The sequence below is a fragment of the Rhinolophus ferrumequinum genome, chromosome 3 (assembly GCF_004115265.2).
Source record: "Rhinolophus ferrumequinum isolate MPI-CBG mRhiFer1 chromosome 3, mRhiFer1_v1.p, whole genome shotgun sequence".
Classification (NCBI taxonomy): domain Eukaryota; kingdom Metazoa; phylum Chordata; class Mammalia; order Chiroptera; family Rhinolophidae; genus Rhinolophus; species Rhinolophus ferrumequinum.
The window spans coordinates 49235283-49256699 of record NC_046286.1 but is presented as its reverse complement, the minus strand read 5'-3'; the positions used below and the strand labels follow the sequence as shown (position 1 = coordinate 49256699).

The following is a 21417-nucleotide window of genomic DNA, read 5'->3' as shown; positions in this document are numbered from 1 at the left end:
TATATATTTGATTGGGACCCCATTCTAGAATGCTTTCTTTTTCCTGCTTTGTCAGTTCAACATCATATTCCTCTTTTTCACAGAAATTTTAGATCTTCTTTTTACTCTTACTCAAGTTTTCTTTTCAGTTATTGTGCTTAAATATATTTAGACATTCTTTCTGTGATATATCTTATTTGCTATATTGTGTATTTTATATTTTCAATCAAAATCATCCTACTTGTTACGTTAAATACGTAGCAATGGATAAAACAATTTAATTTTGAAAAAGATAAATTCATTTCCTACTGATTTTTTTCAACTATTTATTACCAAATGAGATTTTATATTTGTTTTAGCTACAGATCAGGCTTTTCTCCAACCAAAAAGAATTGACAGACATCGATTACAAATAGATTGTTCATAATTGCTGCAGGATCAATTGCCCTTAGTTCCTGTACATTTTTTCTTAGATAAAATTTTACATTTATTGCTCATTATTATTACTAACCCCTTTTTAACAGCCAAGAATTTGAATTTTAGCAAAATCACATATTAGAATTTTTTACATATTCCCACATATGTTACATGATACTCACTGGATCATGTATACTTACGGCCTAGAGTTTTGTTGTTGAATTAAATTTGTATGTATTTTTATGTTTTTTAATGTAGTGCAAAAATAAAACACCTGTGGGGAAGATAAGAAAGCTAAAAGTGGTGTGCTATAAAATACCAAGACACTAATAATACACACACATTTATGATTTCAAAGGAGTTCTAAAAATGAATTCCATACTGTGTAGCAACAAAAGTGTTGCTACAAGTACAAGACTATTATTCTATACTTGTCACATTTGCATTTGACTGTGTTCTAAAGATTTCTTAATTTTCACTTTTTGTATTCATATAATGAAAACCTAACAAATGTCAATAGATTTAACAACTTGAAATGCATGGCAAAAGGTCATTTCATGCTTGTTGACCCATCTTACCTCATTGTATTGTTTAGAAATACAAATATTATTTTTCCACTCACCATTATTTGTTGAAATTCTGTGAGAGCATTTAAGTGTAGTAAAAATGATGACTAGTATAAATAAATTACTTTTTAAAGCCAAAATCAAATTTATGAGCTTCACTCAAGTTCTTCCACAAAGAATGTTTCTTTTAAATGTATAATGAAGATTTATTTCCTACAAGATATTATGTTTTGAGTCTTAATCAAGATAAAAACTTCTTGACTTCTTGCAATTTCAACATCAACTTTGACTTGTCACATTATTAAACTCTCCTATCAGTAACCTTTTTTCATAGACTTCGTAAATAGTCCAGTAAGTCTGGGTTTTTTTTTGTTTGTTTGTTTGTTTTTACTATATGTATTAGTTTTCTATTGCTACCATAAAAATTACTAAAAAAACTCAAAAACAGCACCATTTATTATCTCCCAGTTCTGTGGGTTAGAACTCTGGGCACAGCCGAGCCTCACTGAGTGAAATCACATTGTCAGCTGGGCTGGGCTCTTACCTGGAGCCTGGGGAAAATCCACTCCCAAGCTCATTCATATTACTGTCAGAATACAGGGCCTTTGGCTTGTAGAATTGAGGTCTCTATTTCCCTGCCTCTGTCCAGCAGGACCAGTTTTTGATCCTAAAGACTGCCCCGTATCCTCATTTCCCATATGATGGCCTCCAGGAATGATAAGTTGATACCCTCTCTCATACTTCACATCTCTCTGGCTTTTTGTTCTGCAGCATCTCACTGACCCTGGCGAGAGAAATTTCTCTGCTCTTAAAGGATGATGTGATTAGATTGGACCCACTGGGAAAAATCCAGGATAATATTTTTATTTTAAAGTCTATAACCTTAATTATATATGTACAGTCCAGTCTACCATATACTAATGCACATTCACATAGTCCAGAGATTACACTGTGGACATTTTGGAGGGCCATTCACCTACTACACTATGTTTTAAAATTGTCTTTTTTCTCCCCCCACTTTATGCCAGGAAATTTTTCTATCCATATTGGTAAGCTTAACATTTTAGGGAGAAAATCAAACCCTTATGAATGTATTCCATCTTGTAATTTAAATATATTTTTTGTACTTGGATTTTAATTGGAAATTGATTAAGATCAAAAGTCGTGCATGAGTGCTTAAAGCTCAAAATCTGTAAAATGCTGATTGGTTCAGGTCTGTACATAAATCCACCATTCTTACTGATTAGTTTTAAATTCAAAGCCTCACACTAACAAATCCAGCCCACAATTTTACTTTCCGGCCTTAGATTTCTGTTTTTCTGTTGCATCAACTTTATTTTTATGCTGTTGAGATTTACCCCTTTGAACCACAGAACCCATTTGTGAATTTCCTAAGTTCATCTCTCACTGTGTCATTTGTACAGACTACATATATGTGTCCAATAAATTGTGAAGATGTTTTAAGGGCAAAAATGTTCCATCTGTTTTTTCAGTTGAAATTAATTTTTGAATCTGAATATTTCTAGAAACTTAGATGAGAAATGAATCTGTCAATCATTTGTTAGAAACCCTACAACAAATTCATGTTTAAAATCTCTCTATGTAATATTTATTTTCCTACAGTTTCGTATTCATGGAATTTATTGTAGGGTGCTATTTATTAGCTTCAATTCATATCAATTAAAATTACAACATATTTTATTTCACTTTGTTAATTGTGAAAATGGTCATTTCAATTGTATACACATTTCTTTTCAAAGTGAACTTCAGATTGTAATAAGTTTAATATTTTGTTTTGAGAGTGAGTGTATTCTTAGTGAAATTGTTACAATGCAATTATTAGTATATCAAATATGCTAACAGTAGAAATCACTGTTTTAAGATTAGAATTTCTTATGCAACCTCAATTTTATTTGTATATATTACATTATGTGAAAACAATGATCCTATTAGAATCTGACTAGCTTAGAGATATTTTTGTTCATAAGCTATATATCCTGTGGGTTGTATATCCTTTATGCCTAAGATATTGAAACTCAAGGGGAAATATTATTAGTTTTCCTATACCAGAATGTTGTATTTGAAGGACATAAGACAGGACAAGATTTTTCCTATCGTGCAATTTATCTGTTCTCAAGGGCCATGCGCTAATACTTCTGTCTCTGATCCTCTTAAATGTGTGGCTTGATATAGTATCAGCAAGGGATAAATATTTTTTTTACAAAAAAGAAAATGTGCCGGAAATCAGGAGGATAGTCACTTACACACATGGCGCCTTACGCAAAAGAGGGAAAATATGTTGTAGTCTAATGCATTGTAATAGGGGTTTCAAAAATACTGTATATTTCAAATGTATTTTTGGGTATCTTTTTCCCCCCAATTTGCAATTACCATAATTTTATTGGTAAAAGTTCTTTTCCAGGATGAAATAATGAATATAATTTTATCACATAACTTGCTGAAATCAAGTTTCATTCTATACTTAGATCTTGCTGCAACATATCAGAAACTACGTGAGGTACATTTATACCCCATTCTCTTCCATACCTTGGAGAATTCAGTCCTTCCTCCTACACCTCAGTATTTAGGGACAGAAAGTTATCAAAATATCTTAGAGTTTGACTTAACTGAAAATTACATTAAGCTATGTGTATTATTTGAAAGAGACATTGAGATTGGTACCTACTAGTTCTCTAACCTATTTCCAGATAACCTATGCCCCAGTGACACACACCGTGTCATAAACCAGCAGCCTTTTTGGGTAATTCAGTGTGTTAACTAGTGCAGTATTCTTAACTATGCTGCATTCTATTTTTTGCTAATTAAAGTTAAAACATGGATATTTATCAATGATGTTAAGTAAATTAAACTATTAGAGATTATTTGCTAAGTAGAAGCTCATCCTCCCTTTAATTGGGGTTTATTTTCCAAGCTTACGGTTTGAGAAAGCAGCCTCTCAAACATCACAGTTGGCTGAGATATGCTAAGCATGTTCCGGTGGAGAGGCAAATCACTTTAGAAACAAGTTCTTCACTGCATATATTCAGGTTTTAAAATCTGTGGCTAAAACAAGAGTTTTTATTAGAAATTGGCTTCATTGGAAACATATCAGAAACACATTTAGTTTGTAAACACAGTGTGTGAGTACTTCAACTATATCCCCCGAAAGTTGTTCCACTTAATCCACCCTAGTTACGCTTTTGTTCGTAATCTGAGAGGAATTGGCAGCCATGCATCTTCCATGTCCTTTCCTTAGAACTGCCAAAGAAGTGAAAAACATTTTTTCGAGACACTTGACACAAGAAAATATTAAAAAGTCGGAGAAACAAAATAAAGCCAAAGGGATAAACATCAGAAGCTTGCTTATACAGCTTTGGCCCCATATAATTGCTTTTCTGTCAGCAGGATTATTAACAAATTTGGACATCTGAAAATTAAATTAACAGCCTGAAAATATTTTACAGAATGAGATAGAGCATGATACATGAAACATAATGATCCCTCTGAAATTCAGCCAAGCCAGTGCAGCTACTCATTTAGACAGAAGACAACTAGTTAATCATCACCGAGCAAATTAGACAGAGCAAATTAGTTGCTACATTCCACAGTCCTAGCTACCAGAAAGAGTATAGGACATTAATTAGAATAAAAGAACTCTAAGCATATTATTATCTATATAGAAAGAGAAAGCAAAATTTTAATTTGAACCACTTCTAACAAAGCTCGAAGCCTAGGTGATGTAGGTATAAATTTCATGTGCAAGTGTACGTATGTGCATGTATATGTTTTCACGCACGTGTTTTAAACAGCAGCAGCTTTAGCATTTTCTTGCCCTTGACCGAATTAAGTGTAAAAATGTTTTCCAAGGTTACTTGGAATTATTTGGGAATACAGACACAACACGCGTGCACACACACAAAACATAAAAACATTTTTAAAACGTGTGATTGCTTTCATTGAAGATTAAAGTAGCCATTTCAAATACTTTCTTGTACAGCATTAATTTTTTTTTATTATTTTAAAAAATGTACTGCTGTTGCACGTGAAATAAATATTTGGACTTAGTTTATCACTGGAGATTAATCTGAAATCATATTTTGTGGCCTTGATTAGCATTCATTTGCTTAATTGTCATTCTCAGCCCCATCATTTCCATTTTTCACTAACTTGAACAATGTTATCTTCTGCTGTTTGCACTTTAATTTAAATTTCTATTAAGGTTTATGAACAGTAATAAGGTCCTGTTTGAATATTCATTAGCTTCTGAATTGTGAGCTATGAAAAGGTGCTTTCTTTTACCTTAATGAAACTGGCACAGCATGGGACTGATCAGTTGTGACATTTGATTTGAGGCATCCAGTGAATTTTCTCATTGTTTATTGACACATCTTGTCCAAACAGCTCCCTCGCAAGTGAGCGGAGTAATGAAGGAGAGAGTGCTGCAGCGGAGTGTTGAGCTTTCCTGGCAGGAACCAGAGCACCCCAATGGAGTCATCACCGAATATGAAATCAAGTATTACGAGAAAGTAAGTGCTCAGAACAGCTGAAATGTACATGTGCGGAGTATGTTATGTCATCCTACTGCACTGTAGACTTAAGTTGGTCATTATGCCACCTCTTTGGAGGTATTTCAAAATCCATAGTTAATTTTAGCCATTTTTAATAACCATCTCCCTAAATCTCTGGTTCATTATTATAATGATGATTTCTGTGTATTAAATTTCTGTTGCAGAAATGAAAATATTCCACTAGTAATATATTATTCGATTTTGGATATTATAATAAGTAGATGTAGGATGTTTTAGTACCATAGAAACCACATAGCCCAATGCGTTTGTTTGTTTGTTTGTTTCTTTTAGGTTGTCTGTTTTGGCCTTTAATGATTTATTTTATTTATGTGATTTCAGTGATAATGATGGTGGCCTCAAATAATTTAATAATTTGAAAAAATAAGATTTTGTCTGCAATAAATGTGTAATATTCTCCAAACTTTAGAATCAAATGATGATATTCCATTCCTTTAAATTCCTCCTGAATTTTACTTCATATATGTTATATTAACCATATCCACCATTTCTTTACACTCCTCTCTCCACGAAAAATAGTATGGCTAAATCCCAAGTGCAGCCCCATTAATCTCCATAATGGCTACATTTTAGTAAATAGTGACATATATCTGAGCATATAAGTGCATTTATTTCTGACCCATCTGGTGACGGGGGGGAGGGTTGGTGCATCTGTTCACAAATTGTTCTCTAGGTTCTACCTCACCGAAGGATCTGGTTCAAGGTTTGAAGCATGGTTTGAAGCACTGTTGCTATTACTATTAGTAATGGTAATAATAAGTGTTGCTATCATTGACTTAAATGAGTTAGCTGAAGTGCTATAATTTATATAATCACTTTAACCATTTAGACAGCATATCAAAAAAGGAGCCTAAAGCTTTGGAAAACCTGAATCAACTTTGGGGACTGAATCAACTTGACTGAATAATTAAAATGCACATAGTACATGGGCAATAGATAATTTTTTCCCTTTGAAGAAAAAACAGATAGTTTAAGATTAGTTTCAGTGTTCTGATTAAGTTTACAAGATTGTGACTTCTTATTTTCATTATGAATTCATGACTTCCATAGCCAAAGTTACATTTTAAATACCTCATTTTTTGTACCAGGGAATCCATTTTTTTCCCCACCAAATGTGTTTCTGAGGGAATACTTGTTTTAACTGTTGGTTTTATGTCTGTTTTCCAATGTCTGTTTTCTAACAATTATAGTACCTTCTGAAATTTTATTAAATTTCAAAAACAATAAAATACATTTTTAATATATGTTAGGTGGTAAATGAGAGTGAAGTTTCTCACCATGCAACAAAATACTTTGCAAATCCTTACTCTGGAATAAATTTGTTCAAATAGTTACTTTTCTGTTTTGCATGACAGAAACAAAATGTAGCTACATTCCCTGAATTTACAGATTAAATAATCATTAAAATAGCATAATGGTACTGCATTGTAATATATGTAAGCATGTGATCTCTATATATCATTATGTCATGTAATATAAGTTATGTCTAGTTCTTTTATTTGAGATAAATATATATTTATAATACCAGCTATTATTTTTATGAATGATTCTAATGAAGGCAATCACTTATCAGCTTCACTAAATCTAGGTTAAATGTAAATTTATTTACATGTTCGTAAATATCAATGTGAAGGCAAAATAACCATACTGACATTTTCAGATTTCATTGAATAGTTTTATTACCAGACACAGTTGAGCACACATATTTATTATAGAACAAATAATAAACTATCTAAAGTTGTATATTTTGATGAATAGTTTTTATAACTTTTTTCATAAATAGTCCATTAGACTCATATTAGTTAACTTTTAACATTTTATTCATTTGAATATTGTTTCTTAGAATTTTTACAGTCTTAGGTTTATTATATATAATATGATAAATACATTTTAAACTCTGCAAGCCTCAGTTTTCATATCTGAGAAATGAGAAAATTGAACTGTGATTTTTAAAGTATTATCAAGCCATAATTTATATAATACTTTAACTTTCATGTTGATAGTTTTAATTTAAAATAGTCCCTTAAATACTGTATTATAAAAGTAGTTTTCTGTTGTGCAGTTTTCAATGAAAACAATTGATAAGATCACTGTAGTAGTGGTGTTAGCTAAATTTCTTGATTTAATAGCTTTTTTCTTTTTTAGCGTTTTTCTTTTTTTCTTTTTTTTTTTTTTTTTTGCTTGGTGAGTAAAATTCAGGAAAAATATTAAGAGAACTACATTATGAAGTGAAGACTGCTACTAAACTGTAGATTTTGTCTTAATGGCCAAATAGTTCTTGTCACCATGCCCTCTACCAACAAAACAAAAGTTCAAAACATGAGAAATGTTTTAACAAAATTATTTCTCTTTGAAATTTATAGAACAAAGGTATGTGTTCACATTTACATTTTATATTATCTTAGAAACAACTCAGTGCTGCAATATTACACAGGGTACGGTGTAGCCTTTATAAAAACAATGCAGACAATTGAAATAAATTGCACGAATTGGCTGTTTGCAATCTTGCAAATTGCCTGGTTGCAATCACAATTAAATGTACACCATATATATTGTTTCTAGGATCAGAGGGAACGAACCTACTCAACAGTAAAAACCAAGTCCACTTCTGCCTCCATCAATAACCTGAAGCCAGGAACAGTGTATGTTTTCCAGATTCGGGCTTTTACTGCTGCTGGTTATGGAAATTACAGTCCCAGGCTTGATGTTGCTACATTAGAGGAAGCTACAGGTAAAATGTTTGAAGGTAATTACCACCTTTGGTTTGGATTCTTATTCTGTGTAACTCTGGCATATTTTTTTTTTACTATTGTGGGTGTAATTTGGTTCAAGATAATTTTTACTTTTAAAGGTGAATATATATGCATATATATGTACTTTATAAAGGTTATTCAGAATAGTAATTTAAAATGTGCTGTTTTGTGTTGCGATGTTAGAACCTGGTAATTTAAATTAGTCTCTTTAATACATACTGGGTTTATTAAAAAACGAAAAACAGAAAACATGAAGTTAGACACAGAAGCAGGACTTGTTCAATTATGTATTGACACAGGCTGTTTTTGTAGACCCCAAATGACTTTACTCTAGTTGTGTCAGTCAAAGCAGCTTTTTTACAGAAATCCCAAATGAAACTAGGATGTACACCAGGGTGGGCCAGAGAAAGACAATATGTAAGAATCTGTGTTAATTTAAGCTATTACACCTTTTAGCAGTGATTTCAAAAATTGAGTTCAAGAAGATCTTAGAACTTGTATTTATTTTTATTTGAATCATCCCCTTTCTCATTTTTTGTGAAACATTTCAAGCATAATAAAAAATATATTTAAAGTATACATGAAATATTAGAAAGTATATTTAAAGGAATATCTCTGTATCTACCACTCAGCTTAAAAAACAAAACATCAATATCTTGAATCCCCTTTATCATTTTATTTATGTTTTATAACGCAGCATAGGAACATAACAAAATGCATGGGTCTATAGTGTATTGCAAATAAGAAGCTGTATCTTAGGATGCATGTCCCAGTTTATCATCAGAGTGCAAGTTCAGGAGAGTTTGAGTACCACTGCTGGTTGTTCTTCAGGTAGCTGAGGTCTCAAAATATGTTTTTGTATTTCAAATTTTTTTTATTTCCCCTGATTTTACTGCTCAGGCACATGGTTAACCCAGCTGTTGCCTCCTCATCTCCTTGCCAATCCTGGGTTCCCACCAAATTCTAAACAACACTGAGTGAAAAAGGATTATATTTTCTTTCTTCAATTTTTAATAAAAAGTATTTTAAGTAAATTAAATCAATACAATTTTGATCAAAGTTATTATGACTTCAGAAAATAGTATAAAGCTTTAAAAGGCAAATTGATTAATGTCCTTTGCATTAGTTAACGCTTATTAAGTTTGCTAACAGTATTCTTTCAAAATGTTTTTATATTTTTAAATTAATCAGTAACTTTCAGAACCTCAACTAACAAAACATATATATATATATTGAAGTAAATTAGAAATAAAAATAATTTTGTAGAATTGTAGACATAACAGCACCAATTTTAAAAAGTCACATAATTGTGTTATAAAATTAATGCCATTATCCTTTTTTTTAAATGGAGTACATGATATTTAAAATGAGATGGCCCCCAAAAAAATTAAAGAATTTTAAGTTAAGATTTTAACATTTAAACATTTGAGTGTCCTTTTGTTAAATATGTTCTCGTTGTCTTCAACTTAGACTGATCTCGTGCTATTACTTTGTGATTTCTGATATAATAAAACAGTTCAAGTGATGTTTTTTCATATTCTTATGAATAGTTTAAACTTAAATTAAAAACATCAGTTGTTTATGTCACACTTACCTACACATTTTTTATCAGTTAAACCTTTAGGTTTGAAAACCTTTTAAATATTTTCAAAATAAGTTTGAAAACTTTCCAAACTATTATTTATTGAGTGCTGAGATTCATACATTTACTTTGATTATTTTAAAATAAAGTAAATAAGACTAAAAGAGATTAAGATAAAATTGTGGAACCTGAATGATTACATGAAATAAATGTTAAAAATTTATTTTTGCATTAAATAGAATTTGGCAATATTTAGCATCAGAATATTCTCTTCCACTGGAATGTAAAGTTGATTAAAGAATGATCAGATCTCCTTTTCTTACTATTACCTTGCCAGTGCCAACTACAGTGCTTGACACATAGAAGACACCAAAAAAAAAATAAATAAGCAAGAAATGAGTACTTCACTCAGCAACTTACACTAATTATCAGTATCACTCAGTGCTTGTAGACATATTCCTGGTTTTACATCTCAGCTCTGCCATGTCCAATCGTGGGACTTTGAATGAGTTGCTTCTCTGTACCGTAATTGCTAGAATACTACTATCCTACTGCTCAGGTATTCTGAGGATTAAATAAGTTAGTGTAAGAAAGTGCCAAGTACAGTGCCTAGCACACAGACAGTCTCAAGTGTCAGCTTTTATTATTTAGCACAACCATTTCAAGCTTTTTGATCTCAAGAACCTTTATAGGATATTAAAAAAATACTGAGAATCGCCATAGAGACATTGATTATTTGGATTGTATCTCAATATTCACTGCATTTGAAATTAAAACTGAGAAATTTTTAAAACACAAAAAACACGAACACATTTCCTTAGTCATCAGAGTAATCATATCATCATGTGTCGCATAATTTCTGAAAAATTCTGTGCACCTGTGCGCCTATGTGAGTGAAAAAGGCAAATAACGTCGTGTTATATGAAAATGTTTTGACCTTGCAGATCTCCTGAAGAGCTCTTGAGGGCCATCAGGGGTTCCCAGACCACCCTTTGAGAAATACTGATTTCATTTAGCACAAGGTACAGTGCTAAGAATTAGCGATGCACAGAGACACAGTTGATACTCTCAGTGTAAAGTTTAGTGAAAGAGAAACTTGTACAGAAATATGGGCCATGCAATTAAGTGCTGGTACAGTGCCTGGCCCAATGGTGTTAGGAGGGCAAGGGGGGCGATGCCACCGAAAAGAAAACACTCCAACACTGTTTAAAAAGAGAAGTTAAACAGATTATTCCATTGCACATACAACCTAAAATCCCCTTCTATGCAGTCAACTCTATTGATTTTATGATTTGTAAACCATGGTGTGGTGATTATGGAACTTACAAATTACATTGAAAATTTATTACCCATGAAACAGATAAAAATATTAACCATAAATGTTGACTATGGAAAGATGAAAGACAAGCAAAGAATTATACCCCTGGGACCCATCAATTGAATGGAAACTATTTCTATTAATATGTGTATAACTTTTTTCCTTCCTCAAGAACAGACTACTCCATTTTTTTCCCTCTCTTAATACATATAAAAAGACAGACGAAAACAAAAGATAACCAAACTAAGCTAAACAAACAAAAAATTTTGAAGTAATATTTTCTCTGTTGAATGATAATAGGCTGTAATTCAAAAATAAAGCTTAAAAGTTGTTTTCTGTTTTTTTTTTTTTCCCTCCTGTTTAGTTCCCTTGGGGAGTAAATCAGCAAGTGCTGAAATAAGGAGTGTACATAATACCTTTGATCAGAAACTATCTATTGCACAGAGCTATTTTCACTCTTTTTCAATAAAAAAATCTTTCTATAGTTAGCATAAGTATACAGAATTAAGAGATGAGTTGTCCAAAAGAGGAAGACATACCATGTTTTCCCGAAAATAAGACTGGACGGACAATCAGCACTAATGCGTCTTTTGGAGTGAAAATTAATACAAGACCAGGTCCTATATATTATATTATAGAATAAGACCGGGTCTTATATTAATTTTTACTCCAAAAGACGCATTAGAGCTGATTGTCCAGCTAGGTTTTATTTTCGGGGAAACACAGTAGATAAACTAAGGAAGGCCAGTCAAAAAAAATAAATAAATATGCTGCCTATTGTGGCAAGACATACTCTGCGTACATATAATTTACTGCTCTGGAGACCCAATCCCTTGCCACCACCTAGAAGGAGTAGTATTTTCCATCCTGCCATAAATTAAAGATTACAGCTATTGATTGTTTCAGAAATAAGCAAACTACTATATTAGTTTGACATTATATATTATATGATATTTGCAACTGAATCATTTATTGGAATATACATTTTCATTGTTTTACCTTTCTTTGATTATTTTATGAAGTTTATACTGGTATTGAAAATATTATACTCTGGGGAGAATAAGATACTTGCTAATTATGATATATATAAAACTTCACTAATTTGGAAAAATGGAAGTGGGAAGGCCATGTGACTTGATCAAGAATTGGAATCAGAGGCTGCTTTAGAGGACATGTAAACATATACCATTCCCAAAGAGACTCTCAGAAAGTTCCAGCCAGGCTTGCCTTAATGAGCAGAGAAGAATCACTTGGCATTTTATCGGAAGTGCCTACAATTAAAAATGCTGAAATGTTGTTTTTTTTAATGTGCTTGCAGGAAGTTTGCTCTTTCATAAATAGCCTACCTCCTCTGTAATCCTAAACTCTCGTATGTATGTATTGCATACTTTGTCAAATTAATACAAGTAATTCTGCTTTTTTTCCCCTGAATTATAGTGCATTTTAAATTCATGGTGATTTACTGTGATTACGTGATGATTTTTATTTTATATTGATAAGATGAGATATAAAGCATTTAAGGTACTTTGAAAAATGAGCAAAGTATGTATTTTGGTTCCTTTTTTACACACCAGAAAACCAGATATAAAGGGATCAAATACCTTGCTGAGGAAAACATAAGGATTTAATAGCGATTGTAGATCAAAGATCTCTATCTCTTGATTCATAACTAAGTTTCCAACTACTAAGCAGGGTATAACCATTCCAGAAGGTATTTTATAGGTATCTTTTATAGCTGAGGAATATAAAATAGATGAAATGCATTGTCCACATTTAAATGTACATTTTATACGTATCTCTTATAGCTGAGGAATATAAAATGATGAAAAGTATTGCCCTTACCACTTTTTTAAAATACAAAAGTAAACATTTAAATTTACATTACAATATAATGCATTTATGTAAAATTGCAGGTGAATTCAGTAGCATAGATATCTCTTGTTGGTAAGATTTTGTTTACCATCTCAAGTTCTTGCATGGCATGGAGTGTTTCTGAGCCAGTTTCTCTGTTTGCAGCTACAGCTGTCTCCAGTGAACAAAATCCTGTTATTATCATCGCTGTGGTTGCAGTGGCCGGGACCATCATTCTGGTGTTCATGGTCTTTGGCTTCATTATTGGAAGAAGGTAGAACACAAATTTCTTTTAATCTCTAGAGCAAAATGTATTGATTTTTCAGAATTATGAGCCCATTACTTATTGTGTAGTATATCAGAATAGTAAATGCAAATATTCTTTGTCTGATATGAAACATCAAATGTCAATAAATTGTCATTCTCCCGAGGTCAAAATACAGTGTGAGCTTAATTATTGCTGTATGTTTAGGAGGACGAGTATTATAATTTCTATGGGATGAATTTATTCTTTCAGTTAAGGATTTGTAGAAACCATTTCAAATCTGTTCTTGTTGCTATTGTTTTTGCTTTCTAGGAAAAAAAATTCTAAGCAAACATGTACTCATTGATAAATCTAAACGTACAAAATATTTTCCTTCTACATTGTCTCACATAGATACTTTATATTCTGTGCTCTTTTGAATCATATAAATTCATGTAAATGAATTTATAACTATAGACAGGAAGTTTTTTTTCTGTTTTATTTATATATAGTACTAACTAGCATGTTTTGAAATAGTTAAGGTACATTGTGCTGAATTTTAAATATATAAAGTGAAATCATTGACTGTGTTTGATACTAATTTGATTTTTTTTCTAGGCACTGTGGTTATAGCAAAGCTGACCAAGAAGGAGATGAAGAGCTTTACTTTCATTGTAAGTGTTTGGCTTTTTTTTTCAGTTATATACCCCAATTAATGCAAAAACCTGGTTCTGTTAATATTGGCATGAATAAATTCCTAATACATCATGCTTGAAATCATACAATGAGCTCGAAGTAGTGCTTTAAAGCAACTAACAAGATATTTAGAATGAAAACCATATGCTATAAATTTCAAAAAAATAAAATATATTCTGAAATGTGACCTCATAGTGGGATTTTAATATAACTGCAGGATATTAAGGTGCTTTTATGTCACAATTTTTCCTTTTGCAAGTTTTGCCCAAATGTTTCATATTATTCTAACAATAACCTGTTAAATGTTGCATGGCCCATGTTCTAGCTAAGGAATTCATTTTCAGTTGGAAGGATACGCCCTTTTTTTGTACCCAATTTAAGTGATGCTACCTTGAAAGGCTAAGCTAAGAAGCCCCTTTCTTTTCAACTACTATGCATTGTCTATCACTAATAGATATTTACTAGACCTAAAAAGTATAATAATTGAATCTAATCCTCCAGTGTTTTCCTGTGGATTTGGGTTGCCTGATTCTTAAAAGTTGATTTTAGAAATCATAGAGGAGAGTTTAGGTAACCAAAGAAAATAGATGTCCATTTACATTAATTTTATTCTTGTCCAACGTTAATGGCAAGTGAAAAAATGAGAGCCATGTGAGTAAATGCTATGACTTCATGCATCCAAAGTAAATACCTAATAAACAATTTTAATTCTGATAATTAATGATGTTCTTCTCCAAGCCCCTTATTTCTATTTTTAATCCTTGAAAATGCTAAGAACAATTTTATTTATTATTTTCCTTAGTGGCTATATTTACTAAACTTTTTATGGATAAGCTGAATTTCCTAATTGGCATAAGAATTACATCTATTATTATGTTATTTATCAAATTACTTTATGACAATATCTTAAGATAGCGTCATGTACTCATCCTAAAGTCACAAGATTATATAAGCATGAATCAAGAAATATGTCCTTTAAAGACATGAATTGTGAATGCTATTGTTATCATTCCTGAATTTCTTCAATGTATTTTTATTTGTTGAACCAACAGTTACCTTGACTTTAGTTTTCAAAAGAGAAGTGGCTTTAGATAATACATATCCAAATTGATTTTGAAATTGTATAGCATCCCAACCACAGAAAGCAAGAAGGGTCTGTAGGATATAATTTAAAGTAAAAGGTATGACTTGAGGTGGCTTTATCATTAAGTCTAAGCTTTAGGGCCCTCACTTTCATAGACCCCCTTTTAAGGCCCTGGGAGAGCCCTAGCAATTTTGTGTGTATAACTTTTTTTTTCCGCTTAGAGAGGGTATCCCAAATTGCAGAAGATTCAAGTCTCATAAAAGTTATATCTCCCCCTGCTTATGACTGAATACATGTTATTCCACAGTCACCCTTTGGGATTATTTGAGCATATTATTATATGCTCCCAGTGTTTGTGTGTCCTTTTCCTAATCCAGCAGTGATTTTTCTGTGCTGAACCTCAGTGATGAGAGAGTCACAGGCAGTTTATAGCAAGAGGATGGACAGAAAAAGTGGAGGTTACTTTTTTATCTCTTTCCTAATATGAGAGCCTATTTTTAACTCTTCCACAGACAGGTAGAAGAGGATCAAAACTTAAATGCTTAAATTTATATATCTAGTTTAAAATGTATGTAGAAGAATAACATAAGACTATAATTCCTGGAATCCCTGATTCTATCCCTATGTGAATATTTTGATGGCAGAATCATTTAATATTGCCTTAATCAGTATGTCACTTTGCTTTCTTTTATTGAGTATACTTAGACATCTCAAAATTATCGGATACATTTTAGTTTATTTGGTTTTTAACGTGCAGGTTAATAAATTGAAACATGGCTTTTCTAAAATTTGTTGTATAGCCTTACGCTTGGTTGTCATCCCTCAATTTTACTATTTTGATGCCATGTGCTATTTTTACATTTGACATCCACTTTATAATTCGAAAAAATAGAGCTGCATGTTTTACTTGCTAACATAGACAAGATCAGCTTAATAAATATAAACAGTTTTCATCTCTAGAGCAAAACATCAGTTGTGGTTTTAAAATATTTAACGTTCGTGATAAATGTAAATGAACTACTAAAACACAAAAAAACTCACTTTAAATTGAGATAAGCAACATACCAGAATATTCAGAAATTATGTTAATATTTTCCTTATATTATAACATCCATTTTTAAATGAATAATGAAACAATAAAGTACACTTAACATATCCTATTTGAGTAAATGCTTGATATTTTTTAATCACCCTTTTTACAAGGTTATCTTTTCTTATCCTTTGATGAGTACTAGGCATTTTATTTGATTTTATAACTGTATCTAAAATATGTAACGTACAACACTGTGGTCATCAGCTATTTACAAGTTGGTGTCCTCTTTTTACTCCTTTAGTAAACAGACAATTTTCTTAGGTGCTAAGACACCAGATTGAATTTTTCCAGAAACATGAAAGCAATCATTTAACTAGCTTTTAGAGCACTGAATTTAATAGAATATCCAGTCATTTGTATCAGGCACCCTCGACTCTCCATGGCCCCAAGTGCTACATTTAAAGATATAAACACAATGGAGGAGTTTAGTGAAGCAATTCCAATTTACATTTTGTTTCCTCCTACCATTTCTTCTAACAATGTCTTTGAATGGAAGCTGGGCAGTATTTCATGTTTTTATGCCAAAATTGCTCTGGCCTGTCAAAATGTTTTATGACAGCTTGAATAAAGAACCATCAGAGATGCCATTTGAGATGCAGAAGGTTACCTCCACTCTAGCTCCCTTATCACAAAACAAAACCAAAAAAAAAAATAAAATACAATAAAAGGAAGAGCATAAAAAGGGAGAAGATGGCTCATTCTCCATGTGCCTGCCAATCTAGGAGGTTAACCTATTGTTTTCTTCCCTTCTCTCTCTTTCTCTTTCCCCCCTCTTCCCTGTACTCCTTCTTCTCTCTTTTCTCTTTCTATCGCCTCTCTCTTTTCTTCTTGTGTTTTTTTTTTTCATGTTCAGCTTTAGTAACAAATGAGCATCTGTCAGTTTTATAAACTGCAACAATAATTGTTTAAGACAATCAATTTTGGATAAACAACTACAGCAGAATAAATCAAGATTTTTAAATCCCATTTTCCTTTATATTCTGCTTCTTTTTGTTTGTTATGTGTTTATTTTTGAAATATAATTTTAATTTTATGTGATGGCATAAGCACAGTTAGGCTGCAGTGTAATTCATAAAGAAATATATTGTTCACCAAATAATAAGATTTAATGGAAAGATTGTTCAGTGGCTTTGTTAAAAACAATAAAGTTTTTTTGAGGATATAGTGTAATTCTTTTCATTGCATTAATATAACCAAATATATGCCTATCTATCTTATCTTTGTCTTTAACCAAATGATTATATTTGGAATACATTATTGTAACTGAATTTGATTTAAAGTTAACATAGCATTATCTGTTACCTGCATGCTTCTGGGTGCATTTTAAGAAGATTTTAACTTTTGCAACTTTTAAGATGATTCTATGTTGTTTGAATTTTGACTACCTTTTCTGAGGCATATTGGCTACCTCCTTCCAGAGCCTTATAATTGAAAGTTCATATAAATCATTCTTCTTTCAAATTGTTGTCATACATGGTTAGCAGATCCCAGGAATATTGTAAATTTTCTAACTTTACACTTTGTACACCTGGCCTCTATTGCCCCTCAAGGTAACGATGAAACTGTGTCTTTAGAAGATTTCTCTCTGAGTCTGTGATAGCAGCCCTCACATCTTGTATTAATTTTATGTATATGTCAACAGTGGTTGGTCTTTAAAAAAATAAATCAAAAGAATAAGTAAGATGTCTATATGTTTTTAATATTGCTGTCAGTGTAGTAGGCTACCTGTATATGGAATGTCTTCTTTTCCCAGTGTATTGATTTGATTGATTGATTGACTGACTGATAGATTTACAAATGTGTTTCCAAGTCCATTACAAACCTCAGTATGGCTTGAACTATGCCAAGATAGCAGTGAATTTAATTAAACCTCCAGTCTAATAAGTCATGTCAGAGAATTTTGGTGATGTCTTCTGTTGATTTACTGGAAAAGCAATTCAGTTAGTAACCTATGAGCTGGATCCTATGTTACCTATAGAAGCTTGCAGATAATACATATACGCCAGCAGACTGAAGTAGTCTGTTAAAACTGCTGTGAATCAGGTGATGTGGAAGCAAGTTCACTGTTCCAAGGAGCACTCTGCATAATGAAATTCCTGGGCTGACTGCACAATAAGTGCTTTGCTTCATCACAGTCATGCTTTCTTACATCATTACAGTTAAATTTCCAGGCACCAAAACCTACATTGACCCTGAAACCTATGAGGACCCAAATAGAGCTGTCCATCAATTCGCCAAGGAGCTAGATGCCTCTTGTATTAAAATTGAGCGTGTGATTGGTGCAGGTAAGGCTGCTGTAACTTCCTTGTTCAGCTGTTCCATTTAGCCACGATCGAAAGTCATACATCATAATGACAGGCAAATAATTATACCTCAAGTATAGAACTTTTGCATTTACCTGAACTGTTGGAAGCAATGAGGCTGTACTTGTTTATAAAATGTTAAGAAAAAAAGTGAAAAAGAATCATGTGGCACGGAGAATCTGTATATCTTTTGGCTTCTGTTGGATTTTTAAGGTTCTGTTCTACTCTAAGCTATTTCTTAAGTTCTGGTCTATGGTTCAAGAAATGACTTAGTATTTTAAAAAATTAGAATGTTCCTGAATTTTGCTGGAATGCAATTCCTCTTACTTGATTTACCATCTTCTTGCTAAGCTTTGGGTTTGTTTGTTTGTTTTTTTTACATTTTTTTCTTGTATTTTCAGGTATTAGCATCATACTATTTAATTTCATATAGAAAATTAATATGAATTACTTAGAAGGAATATTGGTTTCTATGTATGCAATGTATTTCCATAATAATTTTACATTTTGGGGTCCAAATCCCTTTAATCTGGCAGTCATCTGAATTCCAGACTTTTAAATCTTGAAGAAACATTTGCTCCTTAAACTATGAAAGCAATAGAAATGTTTAGAATTTGTTGATATGCCCTTATGCTTAAGTAGACAGTGTACAGTGTACTTCCAATCTAAATTTTGTTTCTGAAAGAGATTTTGTTAATCCAGTTAAAATCCAGGTAGCTTGTGTAACAGTTTAGAAGAGCTTTAGAGTGCTTTTAAAGAATTATTTGCATTTATTTTGAGAGAGGAAATATTTCTGAAATTAAAATTCATCTGCCGATTTTGTTACTTCAGGAGAATTTGGAGAAGTCTGCAGTGGTCGTTTGAAACTTCCAGGGAAAAGAGATGTTGCAGTAGCCATCAAAACCCTGAAAGTTGGTTACACAGAAAAACAAAGGAGAGACTTTTTGTGTGAAGCAAGCATCATGGGGCAGTTTGACCACCCAAATGTTGTCCACTTGGAAGGGGTTGTTACAAGAGGTAGATATTGATTTTTTATCTTTAATTTATCAAGTGGACTGTCAGAAATTAGTGTTATTTCCTACATAATAAAGAAAACAAATTCTGAACCGATTGCAATGAATGGTTCCCCCCCCTTGGTATGAACTGACTAAATAATTCTTTTCTGTCACCACCTCAGAAAAAAAAAATAACATAATAAATGAATACAGGATTAGAGTTAAAGAATAAATCAGATAGATAGGGCGATTGATATTTTCATATAGCTTCACAAGCCATAAAAGTGATACAGTTAAGTATTTACATTTTATATTAAGTCTCATTTTCTCTGAGTTTTGTTCACAAAGCAGGAGTCAGAAGAACACACTGACTTTTATTGTTCAATTTTATGAATCATAACCATGTTACAAACAGACATTTAATGATTCTTTGACCTTAGCAGCAGCACTAGAAACATTCAGAACACTCAGAGCCCACCCATTCAGTCTTTTCAAAGAGCCATGTGTTTTATCTGGGATGAGAAAGGGAATAACTTTTAAATTGAGGTTGTGGTTTCTTAAGCAACACTTATATTTTTACATATATGTTATTTTTTTTTTTTTAATTTTAGGGAAACCAGTCATGATTGTAATAGAATTCATGGAAAACGGAGCCCTAGATGCATTTCTCAGGGTAAGTAACAAAATTATTCTCCCATTCTAAATATACTATGTACATGCTACCAAAATAATTTTCTGAATTTTTTTTGCAGTGTAAAATGTGAATGTTATCAACTTTAACAGTCAGAAAATTGTCTTTAAAAACCGGATTAAAATTCAGAGGCCTGTAATGTACAGCATAAGTAATAGAGTCAATAATATTGTAATAACTATGTACAGTGACAGATTACTAGACTTACTGTGGTGATCACTTTGTAAGGTATACAAATGTTTAACACTATGTTGTACACCTGAAGTTAATACTATATGCTAACTATAATTTTTAAAATTTTTAAATAATTTTTAAAAGTTGTGTATAGTTCAAATAAAACGTATCACAACTTTTATAAACAGTAAAGTTCTGTTCCAATGTTAAAAAAAAAAATCAAAGTTCTGGAATTGATTGAACTAGAATCTTTTTGATCATTTAAGTAACACAATGTAGTTAAAAAGATAGTTTCCATTAATATATTACCTCAAGTACAGAGGATATCTGAAGCCCTATAATTTGAATACAGGTTATAGAGTAGCATTTTACTTTTCCAGTACAATTATAAATGAAATACAAAGATAATACAGAGACGACTAAAGAGTAGGATAACCACTGAATGTTGGTATGATAATCCCAGTTCTGCTCTGTGGAACCATTTATATTATATTGTTATGTGAACACCGAGCATAAAATGTAGAATTATTAACATTTTTTAAATTAATGGTATGTGATTGTTTTTGTAATTGATTGATAAGTTCTAAATGTATAAACATATATATTTTTATTCTCAGAGACTTTTCACCTAAGAATATGAACACATTAACACTGTTTTAAATCCCAAAGAGAAAATAATCTAAAGAATAACAGGTCGTATATGATCTAGAATGATACGTTCTACCCAGATTTATAAGCAGTCAGATGATCTGGAGAAATCTGTACACACATAACTATCCACTCTCTGGAAGGAAGTGTCACCTAGCAAAGTTAATCCACTTAAACCAATGTCCTCATGCACCATATTTGTAAACCTGTGGGTTAAAAATGTGTTAGAAATATGTAGTGACCAGTCCAAGTAAAAGAAGGAAAAATATAAAATGAAAACAAAGTCAGCCAATATAACATGTTCTACATTTTAGTTTCTCTTTATCCTTAATCAAAATATTCTCCCCTATTTTATACCATTTGGAAAAAAAAATCTTAATACATGTGTCTTCATCCCCTTACATATTTTTAGATTATTTATATAACTTTTTAGCAAG

General features: G+C 31.7%; 1 protein-coding gene across 5 annotated transcripts in view; it reads left to right on the top strand.

Moving 5' to 3' along the window:
* EPHA7 (EPH receptor A7) overlaps nt 1-21417 on the top strand; it is a 163052-nt gene that overhangs the window by 125935 nt on the left and 15700 nt on the right. Inside the window, exons 6-12 of one of the 5 annotated variants that reach the window (XM_033102758.1) lie at nt 5364-5488; nt 8111-8279; nt 13218-13326; nt 13915-13970; nt 18341-18454; nt 19304-19489; nt 20079-20140. In XM_033102758.1, the coding sequence (XP_032958649.1) occupies nt 5364-5488; nt 8111-8279; nt 13218-13326; nt 13915-13970; nt 18341-18454; nt 19304-19489; nt 20079-20140 (821 nt within the window). Of the gene's footprint in view, nt 1-5363; nt 5489-8110; nt 8295-13217; nt 13327-13914; nt 13971-17022; nt 17332-18328; nt 18455-19303; nt 19490-20078; nt 20141-21417 lie in introns of those variants that run through there. The other 4 variants (XM_033102757.1, XM_033102755.1, XM_033102756.1 and 1 more) reach the window with 4 other exon arrangements.